Below are 24,543 nucleotides of genomic sequence, written 5' to 3'. Positions count from 1 at the left end.
TCACTGAGAATTAAGGGCCAGAAATATTTTACTCTTTACCAACCAACCAAAGAAAAGCTGATGACGCTGTTTTGATATGCATCCAAATACTCTGGTTACTTGAGAAAAAACACTTCTCTTTCTGCATAGCACAAGGGAAATTGTTCTGGTCTTGGTAGCTATCAGCAGGAGTAAATAGGAGCAGGTCTGGAGAACAGTATACTCCACACCTGCTTCTGAAAGCTATTTGTCTTTTAAACCTCAAGCTGGTTCCAAAGATATTTCAGATTTGATGACTCAAGATACATCAAGACATGAGAATTGTTTTGAAGGCCACAAGGAACTGTGGGTTATTGCTTATTAGAAAGCATGGAAATTAATTTTAAATGGGGAAAGTGAGTGCTGGAAAATGTTACTATATCTCTCTTTACTACGTTTTCACACTCAAAAATCACAACACATGTATAAAAAAACTTTTATATGATGACAATGTTACAATTTAAATTTATTTAAAGCACGTATATTTTAGGGAGTCCATCCCATCTGCCAGCTGTAGTACTTGACTGTGGTTAGTGGTGCCTAGATGCATAAGTGTGAGGCAGAACAAAGATTGCAAAGATTACAGTGGCATTTCTTGCACTCCTTCAGTGAGACATCTAAACACAGGTAGAAACATCTCTTCTTCAGTTAAACACACATAATGCAAGGGACCAGACTGCATTTCCAACTGCTCAGCATCAGCAGAGGTACATGTATAATAAAGCCACACTGCCTCAGGGACTGGTTCCTTGCATTTGAGGACTTCCTAGGGAAGCAGTTTCCAAGCAGTGAGGCACTGTCATGTTACAGATGAATTGTAGAACCCAAGCTGATAAGATCTGCTGGAAACTTCCAGGTTCTGAAGATGATTAGAAGGCAGCAGCAGCAGAATCTGAGCAAATAATAAAGCAAAGAAAAATAATTGCTTGAAACATTGCAGCTGAGCCTGACTTAAGAAGCTTGGCAAACAGTCTGGAAATTGGCATCCAAGAAATACCTTGTTCATAGATGGAAAGTGCAGTATTGTACTATTTCTGGAACTCTAAGCAGCTGTCTCAGCTAACATCATACCTAACCTGGAGATGAAATCTTCCCGCAAGGGGCATGATGATCACTGTTAAAACCAACCACTAAATGGACAATATTAGATTTCTAGAAATGTTAATTAGATGGCACTTTCCAGTGACCTCTGTAGAATTATCAACGGTTTTGAAAAGGGGAGAGGAGGGAAAATGGCAGCCAGTCAAGATTTACAGGTTCCAATTTTTTCATTTTTAACTACAAAAATTGAAGGAGGATTATCCATCAGCTAGTTTGCTTATTTGACCAATCATCTGACTGGTAAAGGGGGAAAAAAAAAAAAAAAAAAAAAAAAAGAGAGAGAGAAGACAGAGAAAAAAAAAAAAAAATAAAAAAAAACAAACCAACAAGCAGACAAACAAACAAAAACACCACCACCACCACAACAAAAAACTCATCAAATAGTTGTAAATGGAAATTGAGTATTGATTTCTATTATAATTCTCAGAAAATAAACTTGTCTGCAAATGTGATACTGTTCTCATATTTCTGCCACACAGAATAGTATTATCAAGTATTATTTTATGATAAATGTTAAAAATCCAGAAAAGGGAGCCTAATTAACAAAGTTTTGTACACTATGTTAATCTGTGACTTAATAATGGGAAGATATGTTCAGCAACAAAATGTCCAAATTTTGTATAATAAAAGCCAGCTACTAGCAGGAGAGTCCTGCAACATCTGCCTCTTGTTCAGAGGTTAATGATGCTCAAGCCAAATCTTTCTTGTAGGTCAAGTCCTGAAGTCTTTAGAAGTGTCCTGTGATGCATTTACTCTTACATACATGTATATTTGCTTCTATACATCAGGATAGCTATTCATGAATGCTAAGCATTCTGAAACCAATGAAACATAAATAAATTTCTTTATACTATCTCTTTATACTGTGTTATTGGGGGCTACATAATCTAACCATCATTTTTAAAGTCCTGATAGATTCACACACTAAAGTTTGCATCTTAAGAGGGTACTTTAAGTGGGTACTTTAAGAGCATTCACAAACTGAACATACAGGAATTTCTTCCTCTAGCAAAAAATAAATAAATTAATTAATTAAAAAAAAAAAATGTTACATCAAATTTCAATTTTCTCAGTAAGGTGTTCTGCTAAGAACCTTCAGTGAGCTTGAGAAAGATGCTCAGGACATGATCTCATAACAGAGAATTTGCTACAGTGTCCTCACATCTGGCATCCCTGGGTAAATATTAACATACAAGAACAGTTTAGAGGTGATCTTGCATCAAGTGATGTCACTGAATCTAAGTTTATCAGAAAAGATATAACAGTATGGAGAAAAAAAATTAACTTTTACATATATATATATATAAGTATTATATATATATATAAGGATATATATATATATCCTTTTTGGCAGTCTTCAGTAAGCACATCTTTCTCAAGTAAAACCGATGTCTATTTGTTGGGGGGCATCAACAAACCTATTTTTTTTAATACGGATCAGAAGATGGTTTTTGTTCTTGGCATACAGTAGGGAGAATATTCCAAGACCGGAGACTCTGAGTTATTCTGAAAAATTGTGAGCAGAAAAAAAAACAAACTGCTCTCCCACTCTCCCACCACTCTAAAATAAATAAATAAATAGATAAATAGATAAATAGATAAATAGATAAATAGATAAATAGATAAATAGAATCTGAGCTATAATTGGAAAGCAATAAGAAATGACCAGATATGTCAATAAATTAATTGTATATTTTGACTTACTATAGAAACAATATACAAATTTGCATTCCATTACTACATCTCCTTACTAGCACTACATTACACAAATTTTGTATTTGTGGTCAAGGGTAATTTAAATGTGTTATAATATCTTCAGCTGTGTTCTTTGGTCAGACTCAGATTTCATTTACACAAGTTTGAGAGTATATATAGCATATAGCACCATTTCTTTGTACTCCCGCTGCAATTTATCTTGGCTACTCTATTCTATTTCGTTACTAATCTTTTTGAGGATACATCTTTTTGTTCTGTGTTTACTCAGAAAACACTGTATTCTCATCTGCTGTACACCGCAGCAGTAGTATAATAGCTATAACCACACAGACCCAGATCTGGTTACATAATTTTTGCACGTGATGTTACAACATTAAAAATATAATTTTAAGTTTGGTATTGACTATTAAAAATATTGAGCAGGGCTTTTGCCAAAAAAATCACACATTAATCACAGATAACTGAACAGATGTTTTGACTGAAGAGGCTTTAACTGGAACATTCACACATACACAAATGACCTCCTAATCAGATATTACGACTTTAGAACTATCTTAAATTTCATTTCAACAAAGAGTGTTAAATAAATATTTGCAACATGTGTTAGCTGTTTTCAAATATTTATAGAGATGGTTTACAGAAAAACAAAACAAAAGTAATTGAAATGTTTCCTTTTGACCAAAAGTACAAACACACATACTTACAATAGTTTATGTAACACTAAAAGACTAAGAAGTACCTTAATTCACCTTAACTCCACACATTAATATATATATACACACATGCATATTATGCATACACACATTGCTATACACATGTATATATATAAACATAAATTTGAGTCCCTTGCTCAAACTCTGACCTTATAGGGAGAGTTCCTATGCATTCAAACCTTCTCACCCATAGTCACATTTGTGTAACTGGGTAGTGAGTTTCTATAGCCAAATAAGCTCCCAAAAAACTAAATCCTCCTGGTTTTAAAGAATGATACATTTTCAGTTGGTTCAGCACGGTGAGTGAGAAACTCCTGGCAGCACTGCAAGATAGAGGAATGTGTAAGGCATGTGCAAGGCACATTACTCAAGGCAGAAAAGAACAGTACAGACTCACATAAACCCTAACAGACCAGCCCAACCTGTCCCATGAGGATGCTGGCAAAATTGAAAAGATCAGCTTTTGTTTGACTCAAATTCACTGTCCAATTTATTATTTATTATCATTATTATTTCCTCTTTTAAATTAAGTATCTGTTTTTGAAGAACATTTAGGCAAATCTCCTCTTAAATCAGCATTTTGAAACAAATCAGAAATGCAGTATAATAATAATAATAATAATAATAATAATAATAATAATAATAATAATAATAATAATAATAAAAAAGGATAAAGCAAACAGTTTGTTTTTCCAAAACATTTTTTTTTCTTCTTCAAATTAATCACTGAATTGGCATGAATTCCCAAATACTTTTGATGGAACATAAATACAATTTCCATTTAAATCTCATTCTAGAACACTGTGCCTGCCTGTAGTGAACAGGCATACCTCAATGCATTTACCTAATTTTCAAACTCAGCTTGTTCCAAAAAAAAGTAATAGTAAGTTTACAGTAGTGCATCTTTTGCCATCAACTGAACAAAACAGATTGGCAAGAAGTATTTAATAACTATATATTTGTATTATATATTTTGTATTTTATTTATGATTAATAACTGGAGATATATCGTTCATAAATAACAGTCTATAACTAGGAGAGTTGTTGCAGGCAGGAATTAAAACAGAAATTTGTTGAGCAGGAAGAAAAGCTGAAGAATTGCAGAGGATGTGTGCAGGAAAAAGAAAAATATAATGAAAAACAGAAGATGTAAAAAGCACACCTGCACAGAGAGCTTTCACTTGTGAGAATTAACTATAAATATTAATACAGGCATGCTGCTAAGAGACGACTTTCTGTTTGGCATTCTCATTTCCCTTAGCATTATTGCACTAATGTACTTGAAAATCCATTTGCCAGTGAAAAGAGTCAGCATCACTTAATTCTCTGGCCTCTACTTACACCTCTACTTTTCTGTCCTTTTGAAGAACACATTTCAACCACAAGGAAATGAAACTGGTAACCAGAACTTTGATGAGTCCAATTTGCCTGGGAGGGCAAGGACAGTCCCCACCAATAGCTTCAGAACCAAAATATCTATTATGTTATATTAAATTGCTTTTCCTATCCTAGTGTAATTAGCAACATATGAGTAATATTTACTTTAAGTTATACTCCTTTTAAAAGCCTGATATTTGACAGCAGTTTTAGATTGTGACATGGGAAAAAAAAAAAGACATAGGTATGAATCCTGCTGGCTTTTCAGCCTAGCAGCCAGTCTTCATGCCCCCACAAACCATTCACTTGGTACAAATGACTGCTACAACAAGTACTTTGGGGCACAAAAAGGACAGAAATTCCAGGAATGGTTCACATACAGGAGATAACTCTCGAGTCCCTGTCATTCCATTTCTTAAGGACAACATTATTTTAAAACAAGAGAGAGCAAAAAACAAGAGAGTACACAAAACTTTGTACAGAAGTCTTCAGAGATAAGCAAGATGTCATGACATACGAAGTTCTCATGTACATGGATCAGCAGATGCTTTGGACATTAGGTCTTCACATAGGCCTGTGGCTGATCATAACTGAGGAGCAGGAGGAAAGGATGAAGGATTGCCTTCATATAGACCAATTAAAGATATGTAGTCATACTGAGGAATGGCAGGATTGATACAGGTATAAGATATAAACATGAAATGGCAGCTGATGATATGTGAGCAAAAATGGAAAATCCTGCACAAGTCAGTGACCTGTGGTGAATAGGCAAGTGGTCCTATGGAAGACTGATGTGAAGACACAGAAACACAGAGGCCAGAAATAGATGAGCAGGTCAAGTGCTGTTGAGGTGAAGCAGTTAGCATGCATTGACCTGTGAAAGCTGAGCAGTGTCATTGGACATACAGAGTAAACGTCATCCAGTGAACTCACAGAGACCAGTGACAACCAAGTAGGCTTGCCAGTGTGTATTGACATGTCCTGCAAAAGCCTGAAATTATGTCTTCACAACAAAGACTATCATATAAATTTTCCTATGTCCCACTATGCAGAGTGTGAACAATTAAGTAATGTAGTAGCCTCCCAATGACCTTCAAGAGGGACATGATCCTTAGGATATTACTTTGTCTTGACTTCCTAAAAGGGTTCTGTGGCAGCTGAACACATGCCAATGTTAAGAAACAGGCAAATAATGATTATTAAAAGTCTGCAAAATGTATGGAATCTAAGGGCTGAAAAAAGAGCATGAATGCCAACAGTTTTCAAAACAGCCATTACCACTTGCAGATAAGTAAGGATAATGGGAGATGAGAAAGGTAAGAAAGTGATATAAAGAATCACACACAAAAAACAAACAAACAAACAAACAAACAAATGTCCTCTAGAACCTACACTAGAATTAAAACTTTGCTTCAAAGAATTATGAAAGATCAATAGTCCTTCACATCTTATGGACAGTATCAATGGGAGCAGAGTCTGGACTTTAAGTGATCTGGAGAAATCTCCTGAGCATAGGGATGGGATATAAGGCAGGGATATGCTTTCTTCCCATTTGGAAGGGACTAGAAGAAAATAACTGTTGTTAGAACTAGCACTTTTGAAGTGCCAGCTTGGAGCTCAAGCATTTGCAAGACTTTGAATTTACTCTGTATTTCTTAGATTCTTATAAATCTTAGAACAAGATATATTGTTGATATATTGTTTACCAAGCTCCTCTGGAGGAGAAAAATGATGGTCTTCTTCTAGTGTGCTCACTGTCAGTACTAACCTATTGAAAGTAATGGCCACCTCCACATTTTCAGGAGAATACTTCTTAGTGGTGTCTTTATGTTCTCCCTAGAAAGGCTGCTCTTTCCAAAGATAAGAAGGAGTATTAGTCTTTGTAGTTTCATTTTTACCTACCTACAAGGAGATCATTCCCTGTCAAATACCCTTTGTTCCATTGCTTTACCACTAGACTTCTTATGAAATTCCAGTGTACACGAAGAATAGGTCTCAATCATTCTAGTGAGTTCAGTAATAATCTAAAATGATTACAGAGATCAAGGAATTGAAGGAAGAAGAAGGCATTCACTAATTAATTACTTCCTAGATGAGAGAGCTTGAGTATAGCTCTAAAGCAAGCATACATGTATTCATATATAAAACAAACAAACAAAAATAAAAATAAAAACAAATAAAAAATAAAATGATCCTCCATAAAAAAACTAATAAGGTCCATACACCCCTTCAAAACAAATATTTTTGTCTAACTGTTTTGTTTCAGGTGCTACGATCACTGTTATATCAATGCTAACCTGAAATAACTGCACAGGAATCTGCATCTAGCTCTTACATAACTTTGATTGGCCAATCACTATGAGCACATATACTTAAGGGAGACTCACTAGTGTTCACAGAGTCATCATCCATGTGAATCAAGAAGATAATTCACCCCTAAAGGGTAAATTTTCCATGCTGTGCATGGAGATTTAAAAGTCTAACTCAATTAACTTTAATGGGTATTGTGCTGCCTCATGTTATCCTGCTAAAATTTTATTCCCAGTTGCTTGATTTATGCAAAAGTAATTCCCAAGTTGGAACAACAGAAACAAATATGTGACACATTTTTGAACAATCTCTCTTGTTCTAAGATTTATAAGAATTCACAATTAATAGCAAAGTAACTCCTAGCTGCAAGCAATGTAATTATAACATTATATATGGCTTATGTATCACAGTTTTCTTTTTTTAAGAACATAAGCATTAGCAAAACCGTAGTTTATACACAGAATCTCAGACTGGTTAACCTGTAGTTGAAAGTCTTTTCCTTTCCAAAATTCCTCGTCTGGGGTATGTTAAAGGGTTATTATGCTAAATCCCTCTGAGGGACAGTTTCTGCAACAGTGCATACCCTTGGAGACCAGATTATTCTGGAGAAAGAGCAGTGACCTTGGTTCTTAGAAAAACACAAGGGCCCTTCATCTGCATAGACCTGTTGGGTCATCGTAGAGGCAAGGGAGGAACTGTGAGCAATTGTCTGAACTCATCACATTATAACCACATAGATACCATCATGGCAGCTATGAATTATGACAGCATTTTTATTTTTTTCTATTTGTATTTAAAAACAAAAACCATAAGTGTAGCTCCTAGCAGACTGAAAACACAGTCTCTTGAAACTATTTTTAAAAGTAAATTTATATAAAAGTAAACTTGTGGAGTCTCCTTCTTTGGAGATATTCAAAGCCTGCCTGGATGCAATCCTGTGTAACATGCTCTAGGTGACCCTGCTTGAGCAGGAAAGATGGACTTGAAGATCTCTGGAGGTCCCTTCCAACCTCAATCATTCTGTGATTCTGTGAGATATTTTATATAAAATATAAAAATATACTTATTTCTGTCTATATATAAAAATGTACATTATTTTTATATCTTTATTCAAATACATAAGATATATAAAGACTATAATTTATCATAGCATACATTATCTATGCTATTATATAATATATATATAAATATTCAAAATACATAATATATGCATTTTATGATATATATTCTGTTATATTTTAGATACTATATTTTTATATATTGTAATATATTATGCATTTTAGAAATTATATTTTATGTACAATATATTACATGTTATAGAAAGGAGATATTTCTATTTTAAAAAATTTTAAAATATTTTTTTCCTAAGAATTATTGTATCATGTAAAATGTGATATTAATATAATTATGACAGTATATTACTATATATACTGTATACTATAGTATTATATAAAATAATCTATATTTAATACTATATATTCTGTACTAAATATGTTTATATATATATACCATACATGTATTATATATATACATATATTGCTTCAGATTCTTGTTGTCTCACAACAATTTGGGTAGTTAAGTAATTTTTGTCTCTTTGAGAGTTCCCCTCCACTAAGTCTGTGCTCATCCACACAAGCTACATTTGAGTACATGGAGCTCAGCACCTACCTGGAACCTAGGTCTAGAAAACATTTCAGAAACTGTTCATGTTGAAGGAGACATTCTGCTTTCTAAGAGTTGATTTCAGTTCCATTGTACTCCTCTATCTTGGCACTGCAATCACTTTGGTTTAGCTGCATAGAAGCTTGACAAAAAAGTTGCTTTGCAACACCATTAAACCATGTGACACTGAGGAATTAGGCTTGTTTATATTAGTACAAAGAATGAACTCAAATACCCATGTTTTCTTTTCTGGTACAAAACAATCCTTGCCACTGGGTACAAGTGGTTTCCCCTCTTTCTGAAAGTGAAAATGACTTTTCTTCTCCTTTAGGCTTAACAGGTTGAAATAAATCCAGTTTTCAAGTGTTATATTATATATGAAAGGGAGGCACTTCAAAATGTACACACCATAAAAAGGTCTAGTTGTACATCTGGAATGGAATAATTCCTTCCCTATAGTGGCTCTCTTCCTTGAGAAATAAGTTCACCTGTCTAGTCATAATGTCATGAGTATCAGACCTTTTAATAGCTTAAATTTGGGCAGAATGACACAGTCATTAGAGTCATCAGTAAAGCAAAAAGACTTAAGGGTGTCCAAAATAGATTAAAAAAAATAATAATAATTCCTCAAGCATGACTCATTTTTATATTATTTTTCCCTGGATCTGCTTGAGGATAGTGAATTCCATCCCCTCGCACCTCACCCTTACAACTGTGGCTTTTTTTGTTTGTTTGTTTGTTTTCCTGTAAGACATACCTGCCTTTCTTCAAAGACTCATTTCAACATTAAGATGCCTCCCAGCATTTTCTCTGCTGGAATCCATTCCCAGCTCCAAGATGGCTGAAGATAGTGAATACTGCTTTATGGCACTTCCTTTTCACAAGTGCTACTATGCCTTTGGCTGATTGGTTGTCTAGTTGGTTGGTTGAGGGTTTACATTTGTTTGTTTTAGGTTTTCCTTTTCATATTCCTGCAGATTTTTTTACTTTCCCTTTGTGACATTCCAGTTTTCATTTCTAACCTCTTTTCTTCCCAGACCCTAGCTAAACCATTCAAGAATATAGCTTGTCACTGTCATACAAACAGAGTGGGTTTTGCTCTGGTTTTTGAGTTTAGAGGAAAAACAAACAAACAACAACAATAACAACAAAATCTGGGCTGATGTTTACTATGTATCCAGAAGAAACTTTGGAAAATGACAGCATTTCCATAGCCAGTTGCATTAGAGGCCACAACAGAAGTAGCAGAGATCATGAGATCCACTTTCTAAGAAAGCATTTACTACTACACTTGAAACTGATAATCTTGCAGTGCTGTACGAAGTCATGGCAACTCTGCTCTGGTTTACTTTGCTCTGGAGGAGAATGTAGTCTCTGTTCACTGGAAGATGAACCCAATTCTCAGCTTTCATAGAGAAACTCAAGAACATACCCTTTTCCCTATTTTTTACAATAACATAAGCAAAATAAATTTATTCCTTCTTGCAGTCCATGTTTTTCTTCTCTGTTTTGGTCTCTGAGACACAGAATTTTCAGACATAGACTGCCCTTTAATCTTTTAATACCGGGCAAAAAATAAACAAACAAACAAACATGAGGGAAGAACAATAAGTCTCCTTCTTATCTTTGGTATTTTATAAAAACATTAATGCATATATTTATAATAACAACATATCAAAACTTCCCTACAGTGCTGTATCCAGCCCCATGTAAATTCTGTGTCTCTCACTCATGCAAAGGAGTTGTGTAAGACCCCCCTGGTCTCCTTCACTTGAAGTATGAAAACAGGACTAAGAAGAAATGCCTCTAAATAATAAGAATCATATGGCAGCTAGTCAATCAGCAACCATGCAGAAGTGATCACTCACTTGGTACCAGAAATTCTGTAGGGCTGTTTGTTACTACAGACAGCGTAAGCAGTTGCCTGAGGACAGCAAAATAGAAGAAGGCCCATTTCCCCTACTACTGAATCTCCAAAATTCAAGATTTCTTCTTCTGCCAAAGAACATGTTGAGATACATTGAGCAGCATGTATTGCAGTTGGGGATGTCCTCATCCAACTGTGGAAGCTGCTTCCTCATCCCAATCAACAGTAGCATGCTTTCTGTCCTTCAAGAGGTCAGAAAAACAACAAACCAAGGACCCATATCCCCAAGCTATCTCATATTTTGCTACTTTCTTTTTGGGAAATTGCTATTCAATCTGCACTAGTCTAAATAGCATACAGAAATTATCACTACTTCAACCTCCAAATCTCTTTCACAAGCTCTCTAGTTACTGCAGCATCATCAGTGTAATGGAGTATCCCTCAGGGCTTCCTGTACTTCTCTTCCAGTTGTCTCCATGGATTTAATTTACAGATTAAAATTTCTGCCACAAACAACTAACATAAACTACTGACAATTAAAAAATGTTTTCATGGCTCCACCTGTGAGCAAGCCAAGCAGCTGCTTTTGTTACTTTTTGTCCCCTTTCCTACAAGTGTCATGTTTTCTCCCTGCTATGCCCTAACAGAGATGCATGAGTCTTTTCTGTGTCTTCTCAATCTAGCAGTTTGTAGGAACGGAAGCAGCTCCTCTAGCAGGTGACAGAGCTCAACATAGTACACTTTGTGAAAAGGGAATACAACTTCTGGAGGTTATTGTCATTTCAACCAGGCAAGTCTGGTAGAAATAGAATTCTATAAAGATAAATATGTGTAAAGTACAGTTGCTTCTTGCCCAGATCCCACTGTAAATATCAAATTGTACACCCCAAATCTACAATCATCCAAAATTCTAAATATTAGTACCTCAATTTCTGAACCTGTAGATGATAGACAAGATTTATCACTGCTGGCCCAAGAGCTTCATAAAAATAATTGATAATGTATAAACCCATTTTTGTGCATCCCCTCAATTTTCTCTAAATGCCTTGGAAACAATTTTGACTAATGTACGTAATAGCTGAGCATTAAGTGTCTGGATACTAATTAAAATACACAGAGTGAGTCTATCTGCCTATTAATCTGTCTTTTTATTCACTATAAAATCATTAAAAAACAGCACTCATAATGCAAATTTCTCAGCTTTCACAATACGGTCATTCTACCTAACCAGCTGTTATCACCGATCATTATTTTAATACTGATTGGACCACACTCCATTCCCATGAGGCTACTCCAAAATCCTCTCTAAAGTTGAGATAAAATTTCCCCTTAAATAGTTAATCATCTTGCTGATATTTTCATCATGTCCACTTCACTGTCACTGCAAACCTTGCCTCACCTGTTCAATTTTAATTTTATAATAGCTATGTATTACATTTCAGCCCCATATAAGTAACATACAGGAGCTGAACATGTTTTAGCTAATTAATGCTTCTGTAACTAGAGAAGTTGAAAAATAGCCATCAAATATTTATATAATGGGGACATGAATAGGCCCCCAAAGAAACATTGCCATTCCCTTGTTCAGAGTGCTGTACATGAATACAAAGTCCTAGAGTACAAAGGATCCCTGTCTGCTACCAATGCTATGTTACTCTGCATGCCATCTCATTAGCTTCAGGAAGTGTTCATTAACACAGATAAACATCCTTGATTCATCAAATTTCTCTATTCTCTTATAAATTAATGTAAGCTACTATGTAGCTGTCCTCAGCACTTTAGATGAATGTACATTTTGGAGACAGCCTTAAACATTCATATTAGATGCCTGATAGATTTCTCAGATGTGCTATGAGCATCAAATACTTTTCTTGGGATTATCTGCAAATCATATTGACAGATTTCAAAAAGAGAGAACATTTTTGTAATTACAACTAAATTAAGCAATACCTCTATGAATAAAGTTTATTTATGCTTTATTTATTTATTTTTTATTTATTTATCTGTATTAATTACAGAAATACCGTAAGGATAGGACCTCCTTAAGAACACCCCCAAATATTCCACTTTGATTCTCTGGAAGGGCAATAAATTCCATTGCACGCATGTTTGGTGCTTAATTTCTTTTTCTTTCCTTTTTTTTTTCATTTTCATTCTTTTTCTTCTTCCTTTCTATTTTTTCTTTTTCTTTCCTTCCTTTGGAACATTATTGTTTTGTTTCACCTACTATGGAACATCTTTAATGACTGCAAATGCAACATATACTGTGTTCAGTCACAATTATGTATGGCAAAAGCATAATAGGAGAAGAATGAGAAGACACCAGAGACATACCTTGGCATTCTGACAAAGTGGATCATTTTTGAACACACTGAAAATGAAATGTACTTTTCTAAATAACATTTATGAGATTAAAATATCTTTTAACAAGAAAACAATGACAATTTTAAAACCAAGTGTAAGTTACCCTTCAAGAAGCTCATCTAACTTGAATTTTTGAAGTACTGTAGTTCAAAACGAGGGTATCTTGTTAAAAGATGCTGGCTGCACTACACTTCCTTAAGATCCTTAGTGTATGCACTTAGGTGGTGCTGTTGACAAGAGCACTACTCATGATGATGATCATGACTTAATTTTTCTACTTAATATTCCAAGGCATGTTTTTATAGTTTTATTAAAGAGAAAAAAAAAAAAAAAAAAAAACTTCACCCAAACAAAGGAAAAATAATAGTGCTGCAGTTTATTACACTCCAGTATTTGGGGGTACTCTTAAGGTGGCCCTATCTTTACGCTATTCTTTGCGTACCTAATGTAGATTTTGGTTTGTGTCATTGGGTGTTAACTAGAGTTTATCTGGAGATGACTCTCATGTCTGTGGCAGCTAATTCACATGGGTAAATGTGACCTGCTAACCTTCCTCTGCAGTTTACAAAAACATGTCAAAGAATTTGGAATCTAGCACAAACATCTTGGATAAAGAATTTTACTGTACTTTTAATTGTATTTTACTTTTGAAGGAGAGGAAGCAAATCCTGCAAACACTATGCAGATTAGCATTAAGTGTTTACAGGATATCTATTAGTGGGGTCTATCTTAGACACTAATGTAATACTGTGAAATACAAGCTAGTTAATTCCACAGACTCATGCAGGAAGTTAACACAAGATTTTTTATTTAAATTTGTACTATCAAACAGACCTGTCACAGATACAAACATTTAGATGTAGAGCTTAGGGATATGGTTTAGTGGGGACTGCTAGCGTTAGGTCAGAGGTTGGACTCGATGATCTTGAGGTCTCTTCCAACCTAGAAATTCTGTGATTCTGTGATTATTTTTACTCATAGCAAAGTATGTAAAACAGTAGTTATTTGCTGCTATACTTCTGCAGCAGATTTGATTTATTTATTTATTGCCTCAGTCTTCTCTGGCAATAGCTCCAGCCACACACTGTGGGCCCCAGATATCAAAGCCAGGGACTAGGACAATGATGAACTGTCCACTGGAAGAGATCAGGTTCAAGACCTTCTGAAGAACCTAAAGGTGCACAAGTCCATGGGACCCGATGAAATTCATCCAAAGATCCTGAGGAAAATGGCAAATGAAGTTGTTTTGCCACTGCACATTATATTTGAGAAGTTGTGGCTGTCCAGTGAAGTTCCCACTGATTGCAAAAGGAGAAGCATAACTCCCATTTCTATTAAAGGAAAACAGTAAGACCCAGGGAACTACAGGCCAGTCAGTCTCACCTCTGTGACCAGCACGATCATGGAGCAGATTCTCCTGGAAAACATGCTAAGGCACATGGAAAAAAAAAGAGGTGATTGGTGAGAGCCAACATGGCTTTACTAAGGGCAGATCCTACATGACAAATCTGGTGGCCTTCTATGATGGGATTACAGCACTGAAGGATAAGGGAAGAGCAACTGACATCATCTACCTGGATTTGTGCAAAGCATTTGACACTGTCCTGCATGATATCTTTGTCTCTAAGTTGGAGAAACATGGATTTGATGAGCAGACCACTCAGCGGATAAGGAATTGGCTGGATGGTCACGCTCATAGAGTTGTGGTCAATGGCTCAATGCCCAAGTGGAGATCAGTGTTTCTCAGGAGTTGGTATTGGGACCAGCATTAACACTTTTGCTGGTGATTTGCACAGGGGGATTGAGTTTGCCAGTGACACCAAGCTGTGTCATGTGATTGACTTGCTGGAGGGAAGGGATGACATCCAGAGGGACCTGGATAGGCTTGAGAGGTGGGCCTGTGCGAACATCATGAAGTTTAACAAGGCCAGGTGCAAGATCCTACATCTGGGCCAAGGCAATCCCAAGCACAAATACAGGCTGATTGGAAAATGGATAGAAAGTCAACCTTGTGAGAAGGACCTGAGGTCGCTGGAAGACAAGAAGCTTAACATGAGCCATCAATGTATGCTTGTAGCCCAGAAAACCAACTGTATCCTGAGCTGCATAAAAAGAAGAGTGGCCAGCAGGGCAAGGGAGGTTATTCTCTCCCTCTACTCTGCTCCTATTAGACCTACAGCACTGCATTCAGCTCTGGGGCCCCCAGCTCAACAAGGATATGGACCTATTAGAAGAAGTCCACAGGAATGCCACAAAGGGGCTGGAACACCTCTCCTGTGAAGACAGGCTGAAGGAGTTGGTGTTGTTTAGCCTGAAGAAAAGAAGGCTCTGGAGAGACCTCATTGCGCCTTCCAGTACCTAAAGGGGGGGCCTACGGAAAAACTGGGGAGGGACTCTTTGTCAGGGACTGGAGTGAAAGGACAAGAAGAAATTGCTTTAAACTAAAAATAGATAGATTTAAATTAGATATTGGGAAGGAATTCTTTCCTATGAGTGTTGTGAGTCACTGAAATAGGTTTCCCAGAGAAGTTGTGGATGTTCCCATCCCTGGAAGTGCTCAAGGCCAGGCTGGCTGGGGCTTTGGGCAACCTGGTCTGGTGGAAGGTGTCCCTGCCCATGACAGGGGGATTGGAATTAAATGATCTTTACGGTCCCTTCCAACCCAACGTATTCTATGATTCTATGATCATATGAATAGCAAATTTCCTTTTCTGCTCTATTATTTCCACCAAATATCAATTCCACATAGCCCTAAATTATGCTAACTCAACTGTTTTTTTCTGGGAACAGGCTATCCTGGACCACTCAAACATTTTTGTTTGAAGATAAGATTATCAACCAAAGAGTTCCTTGGACTGGATCTGCCACTTGTGGTTTCCAACAACACACAAAGACTGAAAGTTAATGGTGGCAGTATCTGTTATATCACATAAATAGAGGCTATGAATCAGGTATGACTTTAATATGGAAGATGGTGAGAAGGTTGTCACATCTCATTAGTGTGGCCCGTCATTATGTGTACACAATGTCACATTAGATGGAGAGAAGATTTAACACATTTACGTGCCAATTGACTTCACTGTGCACTTTGCCTTGTACATGCAAAATATTAATTCAGTTTAACACAGACAACAACAACAACAAAGGCTATATTAAGAGGCAGAAGAAAACCTTTCTTTGGAGAAAACAACAATAATGATTGACAGAAAATTATAAGGAAGTTGAAAACTAGACACAAATTGCTTAATTGATTTAATAATAACTGGGTTGATACAGAGACAGGCTGTAATCCTACCTATTTTCACATAATGTAAAAAAAGATTAATACTTCCCTCTCCACATGTAAATTACACATCTTCATTCATCTGTTTGCTTCTATTCTTTTACCCAACAAACTGACAATATAAATAAGATTAGTATCAGTCTGTAGTTATTCGGCATTTAAAAACAAAACCATCACATGTTCACAAATATGTCATCCTGGGAAATCCCAGTTTTTCAAAAGGATACTTTTAGAAATAGTTTGTTAGATTGTTGTGATGCTATCCTGTGTTCCTAGAGATGTACTTTCTGACATCTAAATAATTTTAGCCTATAAAAGCTGGAAGAATCTCCTTTGAGGTTAGCAGATTGACTAACCCAATGCAAAACATGCTGTGCTTAGTTCCTTTAGGCTAACTGATCTTTTAGTCTTCACAAAGTAGGGCTATTCAGAGACACAGATTAATCTTTCTTCCAACCACAAGATCAGAGGCCATTTGAAGTGGCCTTTAATTTAATGCTAAATCATTAAATTCTGCATCTGCTAAATCAGAATAAACTGTATATTTCTCATTAAATATATCCTTCATGATTTCCACAGTATCAGTAAAAAAGGACAGTGGTCTGATCCATTTTATTCTTCTGTTCAAGCAGTGGGGTTAACAAGAACCATATCTGCACAGGCCCTATAAAAGATTATTTTTTTCATCTGTAGGTCACCTAGAAAGGATAGTGCAGAGATGATACAGCAGATTCCCCTTTTGCCACATCTCTTTCTATTACTGCTGCTTCATGTAAAAGCCGTACTGACACAGAAAAAGAACTAAAAGCCATATGCCTTGGACAGAAAACTAAAAAGGATCATGCATAGTCCCTTCTAGATTCTCTGGAGATCCCAGAGGGAAAAAGCTTCCCCTTTTGATTAGACAGATTTTGTGTCTGTATGGATGTGTGGGCTACATACATACACATACAGGAATAGAAAAGTGAAGGAATTGAACTTTTTCTAATTTTCAAAATTAAAAATTTTTTACCCATGATAAAAATGCTCAACAAATAATTTCCTTGGAACTTTCCAGTTCATTTACAAAAAGCTTTTTCTCTTCAAAAAGAAAACTGTGACTAAAAAGATTCTTCTCGATCAGATCTTTATGACATCATTTATTACTTTTGTGTTATTTAAGAGTAAACATCATCACCTGGAAGGGATTCAAGCCAGAATTTGAATGCAACTGAACTTTGAGTAAGATAAGGGTCAAATAATCAAATCCAAAGCTCCTGCTAGAGTTGTTAGGCTCTGATGAAATTCAGAACTGAAAAAAAGTCTCCAAAAACAGCTGTTCTCATGGGATTTATGCAATCTGGTTACAAAAAAATATTGCAGTAAGACAATCATGTGTTAGCAGTATTGAACCTGAACACCAATGCTTAATACAAAAGAATCAGGATCTGAGATCACTTTTTTTCCATTCAGTACAAGGATGGCCCAGCCTGGCTATACAGTGAAATACAACCCAAAGCCACCTGCAACTCAGCAAACAGAACAAGGAAGACAGTAAGAGTCAAAAGGCCTTTCTATTCCTTTTTATTCCTGCCAGTGATTTAATGTGCTCTTGCTATGCTAAGTCAGCTAGTCTCAAATTTTCAGATGCAACCTGTGCGCATTTTGTAAGTGTTTACTGGTTGCACTGAAAGCAATATGAACTACAAGTGCTCAACATCTCTAGAAAGAAGCCATAAAATGTCAAAAACAACATAAAGCACCTAAAGCTAGAACCCAACAAGGACTTTCCTTCAACAGATAGAAATATCTATGGTTTTCAAAAAGACAGTCAAAGAGATAGCACAGAGCTCAATGCAACAGCAAGGGATTTTCCCCATGCTCAGTTCACCAATGGGCTGCAGACTCTTTATATAGTGACAGTTAAGTAATGTAGCCAAAACTTGCAGCAGATATGATTATAGCACTTTGCAGTACCACACACATATGGTGAGAATAAGCACAGTAAAGCCTGGGAGTTCTTCTTCTTCAACTTCTTCTGTTGCAATGTAAAAGCTGTTTGTTTTATACATGGAATGAAGAAAATGACACAAAACTTATGCATAGCTGGAAAGAAGTTAGGATTCAGACTGAAAATGAAATATGAAATGTCCTGACAACACTTTGTATTCCAAGAAATTACTTAAAATAGCTTTTCTTCATTGTAACAATATTGAAATGTAAACACTTCATTTTTTCAAGAAAAATGTGTTTACCACAAGCCATAAGGACATTTAGATAAAGAAATATGTTTTCCACTGGAGTAAGATCAAAATTTCTACTCAACAGTACATTAAATAACCAAGTATTTTTCACATAAGAAGAACTAAGCAATCCTCTCCATCTTCTTCTTGGCCTCACTCCGTATTTTAGACATGTATAAAGCAGCTCATATAATTTACTTCTGAAGATATGAATTCAAAGCTGCAGCGGCAGCATTTGATCAAGGGACATTCAGCTCTGAACTACTCTGATAGTATCAACTACTCTGACAGTAACGGGGTATCGTCAGGATAGGCTCCTTAAACTCACCATAAAATAGATCAAGGATGTCCTACACATAACGTGTAAACCAGGGCAGGAGTAAAGGCAGGCTAGGCTCTGCTCCACAGCCTGTCTCCTGGCCCACCACCATGGCCTGCCCATGCTTACATCCCCTGGGTAGTCATCTCCTGCAACAAGACATCCATTAGCCCCACCAGGTACCCAATACTGTGCAGGAGGCACAGCTTTCCCACTCTTACCTCAGCGTCTTTCTCAATCTCTAGCCCTGCTGCCACCAGGTTGCGTTCATACTCCTCCCTCTGCAGTCGCTTCTCTTCCTCCAGGGTTTCCAGTGGGCCCAGCTCTATCACCTGAGCCCCCAGCAGCTCCTGTGGGATGTGCTGGCCACTGTCTGGCTGCAGCTTGAGGCGACCCTTCCTGGTTTCTCCATTTGAAACAACAGTCATGGAGCCTGCCCTGTTCATTGGCTCTGGTGAACTGGCCCCATGCTGGTGCTGGGCAAGGCGTTTTCGGTAGTGGTAGGCTAAAACATAGTCGACCTTCCTCTTGCTATCCCTGAAGTGCATGCCACTCACAGAGTCCACAGCCCCTCCTTGGGTCCCATCCAGGTAATTGTTTATAATCTGAAAGGGAAATACATGAGTATCATGAATTGAAAACCCTGAAGTCCAAGGAGAAGCCAGGCCTAGGGTCTGACAAGCACTTTAAAGCATTAGATGAGCAGAGCAAAAATTGGAGATTAAATGGGGATACGTATGATCCTTGTCCTACGTATGGCCCATACATATGATACGTATGAAACTTGTACTCTGCAGATCAGATTAAATCACATTGAGCTCTTCTGGCTGTAAACAAATGAGAGTGTCTAAAGACAGTGACCTTATCCAGCACCACGGGATAGCTACCTATCCAACACGTGGGTACAGACGTGCATGCCAATGCTGTCTTTTGGTTTATGTGTAAACAGACTATATAGGATACCACATCATTTTAAAATGGGATTGAGAATTGGGAACAAAGATCACATTACAATTTGGGACATAAAAAAGGATGAGCTGTGGAGCAAAGATGGTCAGGGAACCGAAGCAGGTGACTGCGTGCAGGAGTAAAAAGGGACTGGTTCCAGCTAGAACAAGAAAAAGTTCTTCAAAGTAGTATCAAGGCAAGAAGGCAGGGCTGGACAGAGATGATTTGTCAAATACCAGGGATTAGAGAGAATAAACCCCATGGATAGCTAACAGTTAATGTGTATTTTAATCTATCATGAGAAGAATATGTGACTGAACATATTCTTTACATATTTCTTTACATACTTTACATAATTCTTTCTGCTGTAACATCGCAGAAGGAAATCAACCATAATCATTAAAATTGCCTATGTTCTACTCGCTATTACTGTGGACCATCTCTGCCACCTCATCTCCACTATCCAAAACCTTCTGGCATGAAACTACTTCCATTCTACCACCACCACCCCACCCTACTGGGGACAGCAATTCTGCAGAATCTGTGTTGAACACAAAATTGTTAAAAAACACCCTTTCTAGCTCAATATTGTATCTTAAAACCCTTCACAGAACTCTACTGTGTCATTTATTAAAGTGACACCAGCACTTAAAAATGGGGAAATACATTCAAGCATATAAATATGGTCAAGCAAATAAATATGATTCAAATCAATGAACCCCTAATTTAATTCCAGCTATTTATGGATCCCATAGGTGGCTATACAAGCAAAATTTTGACAGGTACCAGTTAAGGGTTTCCTTCTCTCCTTACTTCCCCCTCTATTACATGCACCAGTAGTCCTGAATTCAAAGTTAACCAAGCAAATTGTATGGCAGTTTTGGCATTTGTTAACACAATATGAATATTTGAAGGCTTTAGACACATGTGCATATTGTTAAATACACCAACAGCTCCCAAATTCTTGTTTTTCATTGCTTCTCTTCACATCTCAGTTTCTCACAAAGTAGCTTTCAGTCACCATATCCTTTAATAAATCATTTTTGTATGCATACTTCATCCTTCTTTATTTCATGAAATTATCACATAATCTGTTCCACACATTACACATATTACAAACATTATGTGTATAGCATATGTATAGTCCCTTTAGGCACATCTAAACTTACACTCAACAATAGATTCTGGCAAAATATAAAACTGCTCAGGAGATAGCACTTTATTGCAACTCCCCATTTCCTAGTTAGGTCCATTTTCATATAGTACTCACAGGCAGTCCATGCAAACCTTCATGATCCATCTTTGCCACAATGAAGAAAATCCTGTTCCAGATTCCTAGTCTCCCTTCCAGAGAGTTTCACACAATACAGCGCAGAAGTAATGATGTCACCACTGCCTGGTTGCTGGCACAACACAATGCATTAGCTGACTCTAGAGAAAATGAACTCCAAATATCCTCTCCTCTCTTACTGGCAAGCGTGGGCAGAAATAAGATGCTCAAACAAATGCAGAAGAGGGAACAAAGAGGCTGGGAACATGAAAAAACATTAAGAGATTTTCCTGTTTATTACCTGTGTGTAGCCAGCTGCCACAACCCTGCCACCTGAGAGATCACCATAGCAACATTAGATGTTGTTGGAGTTACACAAAATAAAATGAGGAGATACAGTAGTTCCACTCTCCCTGTCTTGTAGACTCTTGCTTATTCCTCCCCAGCCACTCTTGGAAGCAAAGTGCCATTCCCCATTATTATGGGTTTCTATTGAACAGAGAATGTCAAAATTCCCACAAAATTCTGTGAAAGCATTTTCTGACCCTAAATATGCAATACTTTATTCACCATGTCACCTTCTGGCACAAGAAGGCCTTATCAGAGAGAAACACAAATTAAGTAAATTGCAATTTGCAAAACACCACTGAAAAAATTATCAAGATCTTTCTCTCCTTCTCACTGCCCTTGCAGAAATCAGAATCAGTGATCTAAATTACCATTTTCAATCCTAGACTCATTGCTGCTTGATGTTTCCAAGACAAGCAGCCAGTACACCAAGCAATGAGAATATCTGAAAGTAGGATCGGCATTTCATGACAGTTTTATTCTATTCCTCTAATAGCACATATATCACTACAAACATCTCCCAAGAGGTCTCTCTCCTAACAGCTGTGCTGTGAAGACTGCAGCCTCACTATGTTTCCATCTTCCAGTCCAGCTCAAATTAACTCCTAGGTATGTGTTGACCTATGATTTGAAAAAAGATTAGTTTACAAGAACAGTTTAGTCATCAACCTGCAGATCTTTTCATGACCCAGGGTGCCCTGAGCTTGAGGACCATGACAGTGGGAATGATGAACTCCTAACTGACCCTGAACATGTGCTGGATTTGCTGCTCTGCCTGGATCTATACAAGTCTATGGAACCAGATGCGATTCATCCCATGGTGATTAAAGAGCTGGCTGTCGTCATCACGGGACCTCTCTCAATTATTTTTCAACACTCTTGGGAATATGGAGAGGTCCCAGTAGACTGGAAGCTGGCAAATGTTGTGCCAATTTTCAAGAAGGGTAAGAAAGAAGACCCTAGCAATTACAGGCCAGTCAGTCTCATGTCAGTGCCTGGTAAAATTATGGAGAAGATGATTCTTGAAGTTATTGAAGCGCACCTGGGGGACAACGTGGTCATTGGTCCCAGCCAACATGGGTTCATGAGGGGTAGGTCCCGCCTAACAAATTTGATTTCCTTTCATGATAAGATCACCCATCTAGTCAATCGAGTCGATCAATCAATCAACCAGCTGATGTGATATTTTTGGACTTCAGCAAGGCTTTTGACACGGTTTCCTATAGGATCCTACTGGACAAAATGTCCAGCACACAACTTAACAAAAACATCATACGATGGGTGAGCAATTGGCTGATGGGCAGGGCTCAAAGGGTTGTGGTAAATGGGGCCACATCTGGCTGGCAGATGATCACTAGTGGAGTCCCTCAAGGCTGCATTTTAGGGCCAGTCCTCTTCCATGTTTTTATAAATGATTTGGATATAGGACTAGATGGTGTTTTGAGCAAATTTCCTGATGACACCAAACTTGGAGGAGTTGTGGACTTAGATGAGGGTGGAAAGGCCTTGCAGAGAGATCTAGACAGGCTGGAAAGCTGGGCGATCACCAACCACATGAAGTTTAACAAAAGCAAGTGCCAGGTCCTGCACCTGGGTCGGGGCAACCCTGGCTTTATGCACAGACTTGGTGATGAGATTTTTGAGAGCAGCCCTGCAGAGAGGGATCTGGGGGTTGCAGTTGACAGCAAGTTGAATGCGAGCCAGCAGTGTGCCCTGGCAGCCTGGAGGGCCAACTGTATCCTGGGGTGCATCGAGCACGGCATTGCTAGTTGGTCGAGGGAGGTGATTGTCCCGCTCTACTCTGGGCTGGTGTGGCCTCACCTCGAGTACTGTGTGCAGTTCAGGGCACCACAGTACAAAAAGGGCATTAAACTGTTGGAGAGTGTCCAGAGGAGGGCGACAAAGATGGTGAAGGGCCTAGAGGAGGAGACATATGAGGAGCAGCTGAGGTCACTTGGCCTGTTCAGCCTGGAGAAGAGGAGGCTGAGAGGAGACCTCATTGCGGTCTACAACTTCCTTGGGAGGGGGAGTGGAGAGGCAGGTGACCTATTCTCTGTAAACACCAGTGATAGGACCTGCAGGAATGGTGTTAAGCTGAGGCAGGGTGTCCTGGTTTCAGTTACGACAGAGTTAATTTTCTTCCTAGTAGCTGGTAGAATGCTATGTTTTGTCTTAGGATGAGAAGAGTGCTGATAACACACTGATGTTTTAAGTGTTGCAGAGCAGTGCTTACACCGAGCCAAGGACGTCTCAGCTTCTTGCTCTGTCCTGCCAATGGGCAGGCTGGGGGTACAGCAGGAGCTGGTAGGGGACAGACCCAGGACACCTAACCCAAACTAGCCAAAGGGGTATTCCATACTGTCTGACGTCATGCTGAACAATATATAGGGGTGGCTAGCCGGGGGAGGGGGGCGGGACTGCTCAGGGTTAGGCTGGGCATCAGTCAGCAGGGGGTTAGCAATTGCATTGTGCATCACTTGTTTTGTACATATTATTAGTAGCAGTACTATTATCATCATTATTGTTATTATTATTTTCCTGTCTTAATAAACTGTCTTTATCTCAACTCACAGGCTTCACTTTCCCATTTTTGTCCCCCATCCCAAAGAGGGAGGGGGGAGGGGGAGTGAACGGCTGTGTGGTGTTTAGCTGCCAGACGGGTTAAACCATGACACAGGGGAAGTTTAGGCTGGACATCAGGAAGAGGTTCTTCACTGAGAGGGTGGTTACACACTGAACTTCACCAAGCCTGTCTGAATTTAAAAAGTGATTGGACTGTGCACTTAGTCACATGGTCTAAACTTTTGGGTAGACCTGTGCGGTGTCAGGAGTTGGACTTGGTGACCCTTATGGGTCCCTTCCAACTCAGGATATTCTATGATTCTATGACTCTATGAAAGGTATTAGAGGTATGTCAATGAATATAAAATCCTACTTACTGAACTGCTGTAGGACTCCATATGGTTAGCTGCTTCAAAAGATCCATTGACACTGCAGCTGTGCAAGGAAGGATGGTTTTGAGGAA

At 37.8% G+C, this 24,543-nt stretch overlaps 1 protein-coding gene across 4 annotated transcripts in view; it reads right to left on the bottom strand.

Annotated features, from left to right (window-relative positions):
• ANO2 (anoctamin 2) overlaps positions 1–24,543 on the bottom strand; it is a 190,394-nt gene extending 165,851 nt beyond the window's left edge. For 3 of the 4 annotated variants that reach the window (XM_032207993.1, XM_032207995.1, XM_032207996.1), the window contains exons 1-2: positions 21,171–21,238; positions 19,174–19,557 (exon numbers count right to left, since the gene is read on the bottom strand). In XM_032207993.1, the coding sequence (XP_032063884.1) occupies positions 19,174–19,557; positions 21,171–21,200 (414 nt within the window). In that variant the 5' untranslated portion in view covers positions 21,201–21,238. Of the gene's footprint in view, positions 1–19,173; positions 19,558–21,170; positions 21,239–24,457 lie in introns of those variants that run through there. The other variant, XM_032207994.1, reaches the window with a different exon arrangement.

The sequence above is a fragment of the Aythya fuligula genome, chromosome 1, assembly GCF_009819795.1.
Source record: "Aythya fuligula isolate bAytFul2 chromosome 1, bAytFul2.pri, whole genome shotgun sequence".
Taxonomy (NCBI): domain Eukaryota; kingdom Metazoa; phylum Chordata; class Aves; order Anseriformes; family Anatidae; genus Aythya; species Aythya fuligula.
This window is presented reverse-complemented; position numbering and strand designations above follow the sequence as displayed.